A 16,777-nucleotide genomic window follows, 5' to 3' on the forward strand; every position below is an offset into this window, starting at 1 on the left:
ATGACCTCTGAGGTCCCTTCCAACCTTCGGCATTCTATGATATGATCAGCTCTTTCTGTTGTATGTCCTTTTTTTAAGTAACACCAGTCTTTCAGAGTACATACCACATGCTTAGCTGGCCAGCTCATGTCCCTCTCACTTCTTGGAGGACCTGGGAGAAACAACTGGTCTCAGCTAACCCAACTCAGAGAAGCCCCTCTTAATCTCCTCTCTTTCAACTCTAAGGGCACTAGTAGAGTTATTTGTAAACGAAAAAAAAGTCATGAAAATGACTTTTATGAAAAATACTCATGAAAAAATTAAATTGATATTTAATAAAATTTAATAACTTTGGTCATAAATAGGTGAATTGGGTTTTCTTCTTCTTTTAGACTATTTTTCCCAGCAATTAGGAGAGTTCGGAAATGTTCTGTGTGTCTTGGAAGACTTAAACATCACTGTACTGAAGGCAATGGACAAAACAAAGTAAGTAAGTAAACGCTGTGGCRTTTTCTCTACATGTTGTTTTGTTAACTTGAACATGCATCCAGTATTTTGTTATCTAGACATAGCTGACATAGACCTAGCTGCTAATTTATGTTTAAATTCTTCCACATATATRTATGGCTGGGTAGAAAAAGCAGAGGAGCAGCACCATGGTAAAGCTCTGCCTGCAAAGTAGAGCAGTTTGGAGATAATCAAAGTGATTAACTCCTTTGTTTATGATCAGAAAGATATTTTCATATTGCAGTGGCCCAGAAAAGCCTCCATGTCCCACTCAGGGTAGGTGGGTATTATCAACAATGAAAATAGTCCAAAGTTGAAAAAATAACTTAAGAGTTTTAAGTTAGTAAAAGTTTTGATAGCAAAAAGCAATGTAAATGACTTCAACTATAGTCAGTAATATTGCCTACTATTAGATTAGGTAAGCAGGAGTCCTTTGGAAGCATATTAGGGAATCATATTTAAGTTACTGCTGAATGTAGATTCCAGGATATTCTTAAAAGATTAAAAAGGACTATTTCCCCTCATACTCTCTTTTCCTGAAGGATTTGTCCCAGTACTGTCATGGATGCAAAACATTCCTGGCTGTGGCTGTGTAGCTGTTGGGGAGTTTGTCCCTAATAACTCCATAAATACAACTGGTCCCTGAAAATCACATAAGAATATCTCTGACAATAACAACACTAGCTATCACTGAAAGGCAAACCATAAACACTTGCATTCTTTGATTCCAGTCCTGAAAATAAAATTGAGCCAGAACCTATGGGGACAATAAAACCTGTATTAGTCAAGCAGTGATAAATAGGGAGAAAATTGCGCTTCCCCAGGGAAGTGGCTATCTCTGGCATTCAGGCATTTGAAAAAGTGCAGCATCCATACATTTTCCCTGCAATGGCAAAATGAAATCCTCACAAGAAGTCTATCCTGCTTATGTAGAACTTGAGCCAGCAAGCTGAACGTCCCTCCGTTCCTGCTGCGCCCCTTCCATTCCAGAGGAAGGGAACGTGGGCTCGGAGCGTGGGCTGGCTCGCTGCCCCACGGCCTGGCCACCGAGAGGGAGCAGAGCAGTTTATTCTCCCTATGTGTCACTCAAAAATACTAACTGCTTGATTAGCTGCCCTTATACAGTACAGCGAAGGGGCAGAACATGTCAGCTGATAACCGCCRTGTAAACATAGTGAGGGATTTAAGAATAACTCCAGAAGTTAATTATAGAGGATGGGTCTCAGTAGCAGAATTAGGAGAAGTAAGGACTGAATTGACCTCAGTGAATTGACTACACGGTGAATAAGAAAGTCTGGAGTATTTGATAAGTTGAATTGTCTACTTGAGGTTCCAATCTAAATAAAAAGAAAGAGGAAATTTATATTTACCTCCATGTCTGAATATGCAARCTTACTGTTTTCTTTCTTGCAAGAATATCCCAATTGCTTATTTTCTTTCAAGGTGTTAAGACTAAAGCAAAGATAGTACTGCAATTTTTTTTCAATTGCAGTCATTTGACAAAATATGAATACAGTCAATCAGCATAAACACGTGTCCACAAAGATCCTAACAGAGTTTTCCATCAAGGGCATTCCCAGCAYCTCTGACTTTGTAAAGAAATTAAATTCTAAATTTAACCCCTGTGGGGAATAAGGAGCAATTTGATACTCCGTTTTATTTATCCAGTTTATAATCATATGATCATTCTCCTGTGTGTCCTCCCTATACAGAAGCTCTGCTTTCCTATCGCATATTTCCTATCGCTTATATCGCTCTATCGCTTATATCGCTATATCGCTTTCCTAATGCATATTGTCCTTTCCCGGCAGATTCCTCACACGAGAGGCAGCTGCAGAGCTGGACTCCTTGCTCAATTTTCCATCTTGGTTTCCAAGGAAACTCAGCRGTGCCAGGGTACAGCAGAAACCTGGATCACCAGGTGAGCCTCTAAACATCTCGCGAATTCTGAAACACAAACCTGTAACCCTTCCTTATTCCGGAGAAGAACAAGGAACTATTTTAACTACAGGTTTTTTAAAAAATAAAAAATGAATATGCTTTTATTTGCTTCTTTGCATGCATTAATATAAATCCAAAAATACACAAAAAAAGCCACCCTGATTTATATCTATAAAGGTAGTACAAAAATGTACATCAAATAGCTATTGCACTTGAACTGATTTGACTCATTATATCGCCCTTTTTATTAATTTARTTCACCTTCAGTTTTGGAAAACACATGCATTAGCCAAAAAGATGCAAGTTTTGATTAACATTCCCTACGTGTGAGCTCCTCCAACAGTTAGTCAGCAAGAGCTCTCACCAAGAGCTATTTGAATTTGGCTTTGCTATGGATCCCTGGCTTTAAATCAGGATGAACCAAATGGCCTGTATCATTCCACATTATTTCCTTAGGCCTTTTTTGTTTGTTTTTTCACCTGGCAGGTTAGTGGTTAGCTGGTTACTGCAGGGTAGTTACAGTGCAATTTCAGTAGACTTTACCTCCATGGCATTTGCAAAAAGCCATTTATAAAGCTGTTAAAGCCAAAGGCCTGAGGAGGTAACGCACCTTCCCTCCAAGCCCATGGGATTTAGTTGGCCCGCTTGGGAGTTTCTTTGCTTTCCTCAGCTTGCTTGCTCTCGCGGTGCCTTTCTGGGCATCCTCACATGTATTCAAACTCATAGGAGCAAGATTCCTTCCTCGTAGCCACACTCGGAGTGATTTAAAGCCAGAGCAGCCAGATGTAATGGAGTTTGCTGGGCTCTGGAGAGGTCTCGAGGCTGCTTTTCTGAGCTGAGCATCGCTCCATATTGCCACTCCTGCACTAGCTCAAGATGAAAAGGGGTCACTGAAGGGAGAGAATGTTACAGTGTTTTTCCAAGAGGCTTGGGATCCACACTCCTTTCTTTCCCTACTTTGGAGCCAGATCCTTCCCATCTAATCCACTTAGTCTTTCAGTGCTTTCATTCCAATGGGAACTGGCGTCTCCAGGTCTCGATGCTGCACACTGAGCACGAGGGCAGCAAAATCCCAATTTCACACTTCCTTCCTAAACTAAAACCAACATTTCCAGGGCAGTGTATCAGGTGGGAAGCCAGGAAGCCTGCACCTGTGGAGGAGAAGGAAGTGCTGCCAAAGGAACACAGGGAACGATACAGAAAGGAACATTTTGCAGCCAGGGAAAGGTTTAATGTCCACATGATTTAAATGCAAAAGTCATCCTACTTGAGGATACTGGGGAGGCCACAGCCCCTCTGTGTGCTCCTGATCTCCAAGTGTTTTCTCCTTTCACAAGGAAGGCAAATATAGATCTGATGGTTGATGGGGAGCCTGGTGGCACTCGATATTTGGTGACCTCTCTCCACAGGATGGAGAGGCGTTCCGAGTTGCACTTGTATCTCGGGACAGCAGTGGAAAAGGAGGCATTTATCACTGCTGTCAGTTATTTTTCTTGTCGCTGGCAGCTTGCAGTTTTCCTGATCAAAGTACAAGCTGGGATAACTGTGCTTATCTCCTTCCTTCTTCATCTTATAAACAGGAAGCATTAAAATTAAAGACTTGGCAAGCTTTTGCAGAGGCACTGGAAAGCTTATTCTTTAAATCTTTATCTTTTTTCTGATGTCTTTTACAACAATGTGCAGAAAACTATTAATTTAAATATTAAATATCAACTTTTTTATTAGCCAAACATACAAAACACTTTTGCGAAGCTACATTTTTTATTCCATTCTATAGCTTGCATTCACATACAAATACAATGAAAAGAAATTTTGCAACCCACAGCTCATAAGAGGACAAGTAAAAAGTTCTGGAGCAGCCTCCCAAACTCAGCATTTAGGGAAAAAACAAAAAATAAAAAAGAAATAGGAGCAAGCCAAATTAGAAGATTGTGGGAGCGAAAGTCTAACACAGGGACACACCAGATTGGTGGCATTYGCAGGAACTATGTAGAATGCTGCACTCTGGTGGCTTGATACTTGATATAAACCAGAATATCTAGATTTTTAATCACATGTTTGAGTAATAGTAACTGCAGTGATTATATAAATTATAACCCAAAATAACCCAAAATGCTATAGAAATATATGTCAGTATCTGAGTTCCATAAGTAGCATTCTGTCTAAGAAAAAAATAAAATAAAAAAAAGTTTCAATTTGTTTTTTCTTTTCACGTTAAATTGTCTGGCACCAGTTTTTACATCTGTCTAGAATTTATTAGCAACTTTCATGGAATCATAGCCTTGATCTCCTTATAACTGCACTTTTCACATATGCTCCTTTTGCAGCAACTGTGTGTCCTGGTGAAATGCAGAAGTGTCCTATGCCACTGTGACAGGTTAACCAGGCTATACATTCACATGCGTTGATTTTGAATGCAGGTCATTTAGTCAGCCCCAGTCTAGCACCTTTGCTATCTACCATCTTTATGTTTTAAAGTGGAAAAAATGGTCCGATTCAGCTAGAAATGAAATACAAAAAAACAAAACAAAACAAAACAAAAAAAACCCAAACAAACAAAAAAAAAAACAGAACAAAAAGAGGTTGTTCCTGTTAGTATTTCCTATAGGACATGAGAAATCTCTTCAGGATGAAGGTCACATAAAGCACTGSGCTGATGTGTGAATTTCAAAACATAAAGAGCGTGCACAGACAGCTCGCAATAATTATTTTAAATACTTTTATAATACTTTTTCCTTTAATACTTTTTCGATACTTTCAGCCAGGTGACTAAATTCAATATTTTACACCTATTAAATAAGTAAGTACACAGAGTCACAAAACTCTCTTCTGTAATGAAAGTAGCTACAATGTATATATATTCAAACATCACTGCAATCTGATATATTTCTTAACTGCACATAATTAATTGTGACTGTTTTTTGGYGGCTTCAGGCTACCATTCAGTAACAGTTTGCTCTATTGCACTACCTAAACTGGACATACCTTACAGCTCTTTTTATAATTTTTTGTACAGAGTTTATTCAAAACAGGAGAAATGCAGTGTGGATCCCAGCTCCACTTCTCGGGCAGATTTTTCATGCAACTCTAATATCAAACCAAACTTACCTACCAGCTGTGAATACTGTTAATAGTGTTATGAACATGAACTATGAACACTGTTAACAGTGTTCACAGCTGCATCTATGAAATGAGACGAGATCCTGAAGCTAGTGCTGGTATGGCGAAGAAACTGCAAGTCCTAAAGGCCACCTCCTTCTAATTGAATCCTGGAAACAAAACTTTCAGTGGTTTTGAACTAATTTTCAGTTAAAAAAAAAAAGAAAATAAGAAGGAAAACAAATGCGTTTCAAACTCTGTGTGTGTGTGTGTGTGTTGTTTAAATTGCAAAGCTGTATGAAGTTAAGATTTTGGTGAGAATTTTTCARTGAGTCTTTTTGAGCAATCAGAACTCAATTAAGCAATAAACAATAAAACGTCACTAAATCCTACGAGGCTTTAAAGAATGTTCCCATCTGCAGATACAGTTGTTCCTTGTATTCTACCTTTTCCATTGTTATAAAACTGATTAAATGCAGTCTGCAAATTCCTACAAAGTCTTTTCTTCTCACCTTGGATGTCTTGCCTGAATTTCCCTGATATTTTTTCTTCCYCTAATTTTTAATGAGACCCAATTGCCAATAATTAGAATTGGAGGCTGGAGCTTTTTGTATAAATCCATGTAAGCAGCTGCTCATCAGCTGCCTGCTGAAAGCTCATGTGAAGACAGGGATGCTGGTGACAGAGCTAAATCCATCACTAGTGGTACCCTCGGCAGCAAGGCAGAGAGCATCCTATGACTGAGCAACTGTTTCTGCCCCGARACATTATAAATGCTATGAGAAATTCTAGAATTTTGTCATATAAGATTTTCTCTTCCTACGATGTCCCATTACTGCAGTTTTTCTTGGAGYCTTCTTGAACGTGAGCATTGCGCGTGATGACTATTGACTGTCACTGTTCCAGATCTCTAAGCTGAATTTAAACAMGTAGCTTATTCCAAACACAATATTTCAGGAAACTTGGGACTTTTGTGACCAACTTTTAAACTGAGGTTGGATCTGTTTCTAGTAACCTTTTGCAGCAGTGCAGCATATTGTGCACCCAGTAGCTCTTCCAAAGAGACACTGGTACAGTTGCATTTGTGTGAACACAGTGAATAYCTGGGTCTGGTTTCTGCTGTCATTCTGTTATGATTCATTGAAATGAATAAGATTTCTTTTTTTTAATACAATTGTTCTGACTAGTTTTATATGCTGAACTTCAAATATTAAACCTAGGGTAGTGTTCCCATGATCTATGACCTGGGCAATTTAAACAAATTATTCCTTGCTGAGTTGGACTCAATAGCAACTAATTTTCCATTGCTTTGGATGTTTTCTGTAAATATAAGCTATTTTATTTTATTTTATTTTATTTTATTTTTATTTTATTTTATTTTATTTTATTTTATTTTATTTTATTTTATTTTATTTTATTCTACTTTATTTTTATTTTGATGCAATATAAAAAAGGAAACAGAAAATTTCAAAGTAATATAATGACTGTAAATAGTTGTTATAAACATCATCTAGGCCACTCAATGCATTGCAAAAATAAAAATAATAATATTAAAAAAAGATCTTGAGCCTTCTAGTCTAACRATTTGGGATCTGTGTCTTTCTGTATTTTTGTACAAACTCCATAGTTGAATCCCATCAAATGTCTTGAAAAAGCCTTTGCACATCTTGAAAAGCATGTTGGCAACAGGTAGCTTAGGTGCCCATCGTGCTTTTACTCTTTTTTTTTTTTTTAATTAAAAAATGGAATAACTATAAATTAGATTTCTGTCATGCATTAYGATGCTCCTTCCAGAAATGAAACTATATAGCTAAGGTATGTAAAATGGAACTTGAGAAATGGGCTTCCTTTGTAGCTAAGGCTACTGGTCTGGATAGGAAATCCTTGCACAGTCACAGACACCAGGAACAGCCACCACAGCTCAGCCTTTGGCCTAGACCACAGTCACTCAAGTCTGGGTCTAAAACCAGCAGCTCTGAACTCTGCAAGTTCTTATATACCTACCTGAGGCAATCTCTTTGGACTTGAGTTTTCCACATTAGATAAAAGGTTTTCCAGTTAAACACAAAGCTTTGTTTTGTTTTATTTGTTTTTCTAAACTTGCTCCCTCCTGTTCCATGTTTTTTGGGACATTCTTGTTGATGCCTTAACTGACTCTCCATCCATCGCTCATTGGGTCCTTCCTCCTCCTCCGGGAGAGGTTCAACTCTTGCAGCCTGCAGGGCTCTTGCTTTGGCCCTTCTGAAAGGGTTCAGAGCTACTTTTGTCCCTTACGTTTGCCTGCCYTGAAGAAACCAGCACAGTTATCATGGGCCTTTGGCATCTCAAGGAGCTTTTTTTCCATCAACTGCTGTGTCAGGTTACCCAGAGGAGAAAGGACTGGAGCTGGAGTCAGGTATCAAGGGGATCAAAAGAGTCACGGAATATGAAATGTGGCCTCCCCTAGAAGGAGGGGGGCTTGAACCATTCCTACTCCAGCTTTACAAGGTGGGCCTCTTCTGCACCTTTGAAGCGAGCTACAAGCCAACTTAAAGATCACTTTGACCGTTTTCATGCGCAAATTGTAATTATATCTATTTTCTGTTGTATAATGGGAGCTTATATCAAATGCTCACAAAAGTTGCAGTTGTCTCTTGATGAAGGGACAAGTGGAAAATTGCCCACACTCAGAGTCAGTAAAAGTAACAGCAGGTATATGGTAGCAACGGCTAACTTTATGTGGACTGGCCAAAGTGCTGTGCAGCGTAATGAACTGCAACTTGTGGTCAATAAAACTAAGGAAATAGATCAAAGAATCCTACAAGGAAGCTATCTTCTAACAGGCAGTAACTGTGACACTCAATAAAGTGGTGAGCATTGCCCAATGTCACTTTAAGGTGAGAATTTTCAACCTTAGATCTAAATTCCTTCTTCCCAATCCATCTTATAGGCCACTGAGCCATACTAATTCCCAAAAAAAAGGGATGTGGTCTGTTTTAACCCTTTGATTTGTACAGAGAGACCTCATTTAATAGCCATTACAATCACTGGAAGTATTCCCACTAACTTCAATCCATAGGTAAACTGTGTTTGCAAATATGGTGAAATTTAAGTGATATCTGTGCAGAGGTTTTTTAGTGAATTCTCCAACTACATAAAGAAAAATATAGAATAGTCACTTGGTCTATAGGGTGCAATAAGTGAGTGTWTTTCTGCATACAAGAGTTGCAAACACCAATACTTGTGCAAAATACATCTAAATAAAGAGATTCTGATAATTCCAGTCTGTGGGATTGATTCATGGCAATAAGACAAGACTTTTAGACGTAGAAAAAGGTTAGCTTGACGTAAGTGAGGCCTAGCTTAGCATGAGTAGYTGAACTTTGCATTTCCCAGAGAGATGAAGCGACCACCGGGAAGAATAGTAGATGGAGAGTCTCACGGAGGAGGGACCAGCATCAGGAGTGCTGCCTAGGAATGCAAGGACAAATGGTCRTGCAGGATGCCTGTTATCAGCAGAGTCCAAACTGCAAATATATCTGTGCCAAATTAGGGGAGTAACTCYGCATTGTACAAAATGATATAAAAGAGCGATGACTGCAATAAAGCTTCGGCATTYGCAGCATTCATATTGGATGTGTCTGCTTTGTCGGAAGCTTCGCCAGGTGCTGCAACAGTATAAGCCTGAATTTTCCCAATTACACGCTCAGGTTTGGGGCACTGATTGTTAGCTGCTTGTGTGACCCCAGTTCTACCACCAGGACACTATGAAACCATGAATCATGCAAAGAAGCTTGTGAATGATGGCTTGGGTTGGGTCAAAAGCCCATCACCGAGTAGTTTTATCTCTCTAAMAGACAGGCATAAGTTAACAACTTAATTCTTTTTCTCCCTCCTTCTTTAATGACTAGCAACSTAGGTTTATCTAATTAAGAATAGTGAAGATCTGGAAAATAATTTGAGAGTCTCAAAAGGTACTTCTCCTAATTCAGGGAGGAACATGCTAACATGCTTTGTGAAAACAGAAAGAAAAGAGCAGCTTGCTCACATTTATCACCTGCTGAATTGTCCTCTGTCTATAGACAAGACCCAGCAAAACCAGAAGCCCTCTTGGTCCAATGGCCAGAAAAATATTCAGCTCGAAGGCTTCTAAGAAACAACAGCCAATTTGGCAATATGTTGCCAAACTGCCCTCATTTTAACACAGGTTCACATTTCAGGTGCACTTAAAACATACATGCACACAAATATATAACACAAATATATACATAAATACCACAGGAGCTCGAGCCCGTTTCTTGACCTGTCATGCAGACCWCACTGTTGGCAGCGGCCTACTTGCCTCTTTCTTTTTAATCCTCTTTCAGAGACCTTCCTGTCACACACTCTTGTGCTCACAGTCTGCCGCTCAGTGAAATGGTGCCGTTCGTTCAGTGCAATGCAACGTGCTGCTGTTTGGCCCCTGGCTGTGACCCGCTCGTGTCCATAACGAGGAAGGTCTCCTAGTGTTGTTACTCAATTCCTAATTCATAGGAATTCATAGGAATTAGGAATTCATAGGAATTAGGGACCCAAACCTCTGCAGACCATGTCCAGCTACTGCGTTACCTTAACGAGTGAACAGCTTTCTCAAACACTATTCGATTGGACTTGGATAGATAAATCTCTTTCATCTCTTGATTTGTGTTTGAACTTTGTCTTCCTGCTTACTGTCCACAGGCACAGTTAGGATTTGTTTGACAGAAATACATTGCAAATGTCACAAGAGCTTTGAGCTGGAAAATGAGTGGGTTATGAAGATGTGCATGGAGAATGCACACTGAAAAATCTTTGATTTTGAAAAACAACAGTTGAGCAAGCACACATCTGCTTTCCGAAGCATTACCCTTTCCATCTGCAAGCCTCGGATATGGCAGACCACCAAGTCTTCTAGAGACTTTAGGGAGGCTCAGAGATACCTGCGGCACAGAACTGTATGTACTAGCTTCACTTTTGCTGTATGATAGTAGGTATCACTACAGGAGAGGTAGAGAGGGAAAAAAAAAAGTTAGAGGGTGGGAAAAAGAAAGTTAGAACAGCTAAATGAAATTTGTTGGAACTATATGCTCAGGTTACAAGCTGGTTCCATCTGCATGGTTCCTTTTTCCATCTACTACAGCAGTTTCAAAAACATTGGAGTTAATATAAAATGGAATTTGGTATTGGGCTCGCATTCTGTTTCAGATTTCTATTAGTCTTGAGAAGGAAAATCATTGATACAATTCAAATACTTTGCAYGAGTTATACCTAAATGAACATAGAATGATACCACCATCTTCTGTTGAGAAACAAAATTAATTACTGAATTAAAGTGAATTAATTAAGCTGAATTAAATTTCTGTTACACGATAGATGAATATACTGTATGTGCTCACTTAGTAATTTTATATTCTTCATTATTTATATTTTCCAAAGGGTGGACTGAAGAAGACAATCAGTGGATAATCCAGATAAACAGACTCCAAAAGCTGATTGACAGACTGGAAAAGGAGGTGCACATCCAATATCTTCTTTCTCTCTTTTTCAGGAATGTTTTCTGAAGCAAGCCTGTAACCACAAATGCCCATCAACATCCTCATCATGCTGTCTTTCTAGTTAATAATGCCTGAAACTTCCACCTCAGCTAAGTGAGCTCAAGCTCATGAAATGCCTACATTTTCCTTTCACTTTGCTTATTCCTCTTTCATGAGAGCAAGATCCAGTCAGTCGTTACAGAGCTGTGCTTGGCAGGTGACAGGCAGACGAGCATATTTCATGCTGCACATGCCATAGATGCCTTGTACATACGAAGCACACTCCTCGCACATATTGATAGCTATAAAACATCACCAAGGGACTCTGAAGGCTGCTCTAAATGCCCCATACTCCGCATAAAATGGCTAAAGGCTTTGTGGCATTTCAGGCTTTGTGGAAAGCTGTGGCTGCATTCCTCTATTCACTTTTTATACTTTAAAAGATGTGAGCATCTGAAAAACGCTCACAGTCCGAGCTGTTGCTCCTCGCCAGGTGATCAGGATGGACATTCCCTGGCAAAGCACAGACACCCTCCCTGTCTAGATGGACAAACACGCCACTCTCACAGATCTCTCAATTATCAGCATGGCTTTTAAGTCCATCTAATGTGCATGCCTGGGTCTGGGCCCCATACCCAGTCATCTACTGAGACCCMAGGTCCTTGCAGATGTGGATCTCCTACTAACCTGCTAGTCCAGCTTGAAGTTCACTAATACATTATACATACATGTACTCACAGAAAACACTTATGTAATGGCATTTAATAGGGAGATACGTTAATTAGTGGTGATGAGGCACAGGGCTCAGGTAGACAAGCTCACTGACTTGTTTGCATGCAACTCCCCTCAGTTCCTCAGTTCCGTTTCCCTTGCTTGTCCTTCCCATATGCATCTTGCCTCTCCATTTCTCTGCCATTCTCCCCTCCCAAACACACAAGCTCTCCAACCACTCCCATGAATCTRAATTTTGCTGCAGCTGCACCAAAATTTGCTGTTCCTGCTATCTAGGTCAGCACAGGCTTTGGGGTGTTGCTGATACCTGAGACCTTCCACTATTCTACTCCCGAAAAGGTCCTTGCTATTCCCTTCAGTTACCTGGGAAATCTGATGGGCTCTCACCTAATTTACCTTTAACCACCTGTGAATTCCTCATGGAAGGGGCTAGAATAGCTATAAATTATATTTTCAAAATTAAGTTCTTTGTGAAGTTTAAACACTGTTTTGGTCCAGCTTTACTTCCATCACTGCTTTAGAAACAGCAGCTTGCTAGCCTGCCACAGAAACCTCCTGATGTGCCAAAAGGAGCTTAAGGAAATTTTAAGGAAATTAAGGAAAAGAATTTTACTGAAAAAAAAGAAACTTGGCTGTTTTCTGTAACATGCCTATTGCATTACTGCCATATACCATCTTTTCTATATGAGAAATTAGTTATTACAGATTTTGTCCTCCTTCYTGATTTCCCCTGCACATTCTGCACAAGAGGTACAGCTACAAGCAGTTTATGGGAATGTTATTTCATTGCTGGCTTGCCCTGCCATGAGCTGTTGGGCTTTTTACCTGCATATGAATTTTAGCTGATCGCCTCTTACCAGCTTTTCAGKGAATACAATATTTGTGCTGGCCAAATGCCTGCGGCCTGAGGTTCATCRACCTACACCCAACTTGAGGTAGAAWAACCTATTTAGATTTTTGACACAGGAACTGATTTTAATAAGTGAAGCACCACTAACAGGCAGTGAATTTTGCCCTGCCTGCTTATTGCAACTAATTCTGTTTATTTTTTCAGGTACTAAAATACCTATATATCACAGAGATATATTGTGTAAATTATGAGATTACTAGATGGTGTTTGCATAAGTCACTGAATCATGAAGCACACRAGTGGATTTTATCAAAGCCACTATTTCCTTACAAATATACCTGCTCGCTGCTACCTAGTCTGTCTTCAGAAGCAAGAGCAGCAGAGGGGTGTTGAAACCTACCTTGAATCGTTTGCCTGCTATTTTGCAATCCTAGAAAATTGTCACTTGTGACTGAAAAAGTCTTTTGTATAAAGTTTTCATTATGACTTAAAGGTACTTAATATTCAGTATATTCCAAATGGCCATGCTTGCCAATCTCCACATGACAACTCAATTGGGCAGCCACCTCTTCTGAGGGAAGTCCAACATATGCTGGAGGGAAGAGTTGTTACAAATGAGAAAATACCCATTCTTGGCTTAAGTTGCTTGATTTGAAAAGGCAAAAGCAATTATAAAGAACAGCCCAGGTTGAATTTAGCCACTGAAATGTGCAACATTCTGCAAACAGTGCTTCTGCTACACTGGCAGCAGCTAATAAACAAGAGGTTTAATTAAAATTTCTGGAGATAGAACAGAACCTAGTTATTATCATAGTTGGCTATAAAAAAGTGTAGATTTCATCTGTAATATTTTATATTACCTCTTATATTCTTCTGTTTTTTTTCCTTTTTTCCTCTTCTCAATTGCCTGAAAGGACCTAAAGCTCGAACCATTTGAAGAAGTTTTAGAAGAAAACGCAAGATCTGTTTATTTTTATCAAATTGATGAACTTTGACATCTGATTTTCAGTGCTAGGCACTGAGCTAATCTCACATGATCTCAGTTTCTTCAAAACAAAACAAAAAACGTGTTCAAGACTCCAAAAGATGTGTATCAAATTGCAAATAATATTTGACTTTTTTTTTTAATGAGACTGACCTTTATGAGGGGAGTCAAACCTGTGCCATAGATGAAACTACCTTGAGCAGGTGTTTCTTTAAATATTTAATCAGCAAAATGGGCACGTTTCAATGGATGAGTCAATAAACTACTTAAAGGGAGGAGCCTGAGAGATAAGCATAGTAATGAAGATAAACAGGGCTTCTCTAACAGAAACTGGTCCTATAATTTTTACTGTTTATCAATATTTTTTTTAAGGAAATGTGGAGCAAAAGCTCCATCTSAGCCATCTGAGATGGCTGCCTTAGTCATCTGGTTCAAGTGTGAGTCAGACTTCTGAAAGGTAAAAAGCCTGCATTTCCTCACCAGAGATAAGAGCACCTCAGTGAAATGCAGCGCTGCATCTAATTCAAATCCTGTGGATGTTTTCTTATCTCGGCCTCACTCTCACCTGCATACACATTCACCCATGGAAACACGCTGACCTTACCATTAAGTATTTCCAAGATCAACGCTTGCTTTGCACTTTCCCCAAAAGACTCTCTCATCCAGAGTGGGGACAACTCAACTCTCCCCATTTTCCTGAGGTGGAAACCCATTTGGGGCAGTTCCTTTTTAGAACTTCATCCTGCGCAGTAGCTCCCGTGATAAAAAAGTCCATAAGCTGTTCTAATTCATCACTTCAGAGCACCAAAACAGGTACTGCGAACTTTTAAGGGAAATTGTTCTTTTTTCCTCAGTGATTTTCTTAATTATTATTTTATTAGATTTTCTTACCTTTAAGTGCCAGGAGTTCATAGCACCATATGGCAATAATAATGTCAATTTTATCAGCACATCCTGATTGTTCGGCACCAAATATCCGTGCTGGAAGAAGACACAGAGGCGCTGCGGCCTGCTCTGACGCAGTAGGTGGAACATGCTTGTGTCCAGGGTGGCTGCTTGCAGTAAGCACAGAGTTAGCACTTGGGCCGAAAGAAGGAAGGAATGAAACAGATTTTCATTCACAAGGGTGTTTGTAAAGACAGAATCTGCAGTATCTTCTTTCCTGGGTGGATTATGCGCAGGTATTAAGATAGAGCTGGTATAAGCAGGTGTAAGTTGAAACACAGGCAGTTCCATCTCCATGTGAGGAAGAACTTCTTCACTGTGAGGGTGACAGAGCCCTGGCACAGGCTGCCCAGGGAGGCTGTGGAGTCTCCTTCTCTGGAGGTCTCCAAACCCGCCTGGATGCCGCCCTGTGCCCCGTGCTCTGGGTGTCCCTGCTGGAGCAGGGGGTTGGACTAGATGATCCCTAGAGGTCCCTTCCAACCTCAACCAGTCTGTGATTCTGGGATGACTAGAGCCACAAAGAGATGCCAAAAGTATATGTGAGTAGTGTCAGGAATATGACTAAAATATAGCAAACTAAAAAATAGGAAAAGGAATACACAGCATTTTCAGAAGGGAACACACGCTCTCTTACGGCTTCCAGCTGTGGAGGTCACCAGTTCACAGCTTGCTGAGGCCCCTAGGCCGACACGGGAAMCCCCTTTGCATTTGCCAGCCTCTAGTGCTGTCCTCCTCGTGAGAGGGCAGCTCGTCAGCGTTGGCTGCCCGCTCGCTGCTTGCAGGTTCTCACAGTCATTCATTATCCCAAGCACGAAATCTTCTCGTACATTTGAAGACTACCTTCCATGTTCCTAGCTTATCAGGAAATTTTATGCTAACGTGGRTAAGAAAGTTGAGCAGGAAAGAGGACAAAAAGCGACCCTTTACTGATTCACTTGTAATGGGGGGTTTACCAGGAAAATAAAATCCTCACGTGAGCCCAAGAGGTGGCAAAGGCAGCGAGAAGGTGCCCTCCTCCTTAAAGTTAACATCCCTCCGAGCACAAAGCTGTCTGTGGAGGGAGCCTGCACTGCTGTGAGCACAGCTGAGGCAAAAGACAACAAAAATGACTTTTGTTCCCTGGGTTTGCCAACATTTGGTGTGTCGGTGGTGCCACCTACGGATTGCTTCTGAGCTCATCCGTGTTCCAGGGTAGCCACATTGAAAGCTCTCGATCACTGTCAGTATTTTGCCATGTACTTTCTCACCCAACAGGAGATTATAACACAAAAAGAAATCACATGATTTATTACCGTTATATTTCATGCTGAAACCAAATAATCTGAGAGCAATTTTCCACACATTAGCAGTAAAACCGGCGAGCTCATGTGTGGGCACTCAGAAATAGCTCTACCTTTTGTGCTATACATCTAACCACCAGTTTGGGCAGCCAGATGCAGAAGCTCCTCAGCATAACAGCTTTCCAGCAGATAACGAGCAGGATGATTTTTGTGGGAAGGACCAGATAATCTGTGGGCCAGTTTTTACTCATGATAAATTGATAGCCGAACGGCACGAGAGCAACTGTGAATGACATTATTTAGAAAAATACCTGCAGCAGACAGGGTACCAACCTACCCTTCCTTGCACTACATTGCTATTTTCCACCACAGCTGGATTAATTTTCTGCATTACTGACATTTCTTTATGTAAATGATCAATAAATTAACAATATGAAATATCAATAAATTAACAATATGAAAAATGAGCTTCATGAACATACCTAACTCTACAAATATTAATACTGAAAAAGTCATGAAAATTCTCATTATCTCATAGACAGAAGTTGGAGAAAAATGCAATAAATTGAAAAAAAAAAAAAAAAAGCAAATGTATACATTTTGCAATGTGTGTGTCTCAAAACGTACTTTTTTTTAAGTCACTGTTTTATTATATTATGCACGTCTGGTAGTTTTGCCATGTTTGATTAAATTAGCTGTATCCTATAATTCTTAGTGTTTCCATACAGAAGCTTTCAAATGACTCCTGCTTCATTGTATATGAGTTGTGGGAGAGCAGCAACACCTGGAATAGGCGAGTCCTATCTTCTTSCAGGTTAGAGAGGAATTGTGCAGGAGTGCGGAACATAAGTTACTCTAAATTGCACTAACCGATCTCTTGCTACCAGCATCACCATATATATATTTCACAGCAGTAGTTCAATCGCTT

At 39.9% G+C, this 16,777-nt stretch overlaps 1 protein-coding gene across 1 annotated transcript in view; it reads left to right on the plus strand.

Annotated features, from left to right (window-relative positions):
• Positions 1-16,777, plus strand: part of NECAB1 (N-terminal EF-hand calcium binding protein 1) — a 55,797-nt gene that overhangs the window by 34,989 nt on the left and 4,031 nt on the right. Inside the window, 6 exon segments of the mRNA XM_026043275.1 lie at positions 372-465; positions 9,588-9,712; positions 10,960-11,036; positions 13,554-13,604; positions 14,573-14,685; positions 16,565-16,642. Coding sequence (XP_025899060.1) covers positions 372-465; positions 9,588-9,712; positions 10,960-11,036; positions 13,554-13,604; positions 14,573-14,685; positions 16,565-16,642 — 538 coding nt within the window.

Source organism: Nothoprocta perdicaria, unplaced genomic scaffold (assembly GCF_003342845.1).
Source record: "Nothoprocta perdicaria isolate Ctin4 unplaced genomic scaffold, notPer1 scaffold_326, whole genome shotgun sequence".
Taxonomy (NCBI): Eukaryota; Metazoa; Chordata; class Aves; order Tinamiformes; family Tinamidae; genus Nothoprocta; species Nothoprocta perdicaria.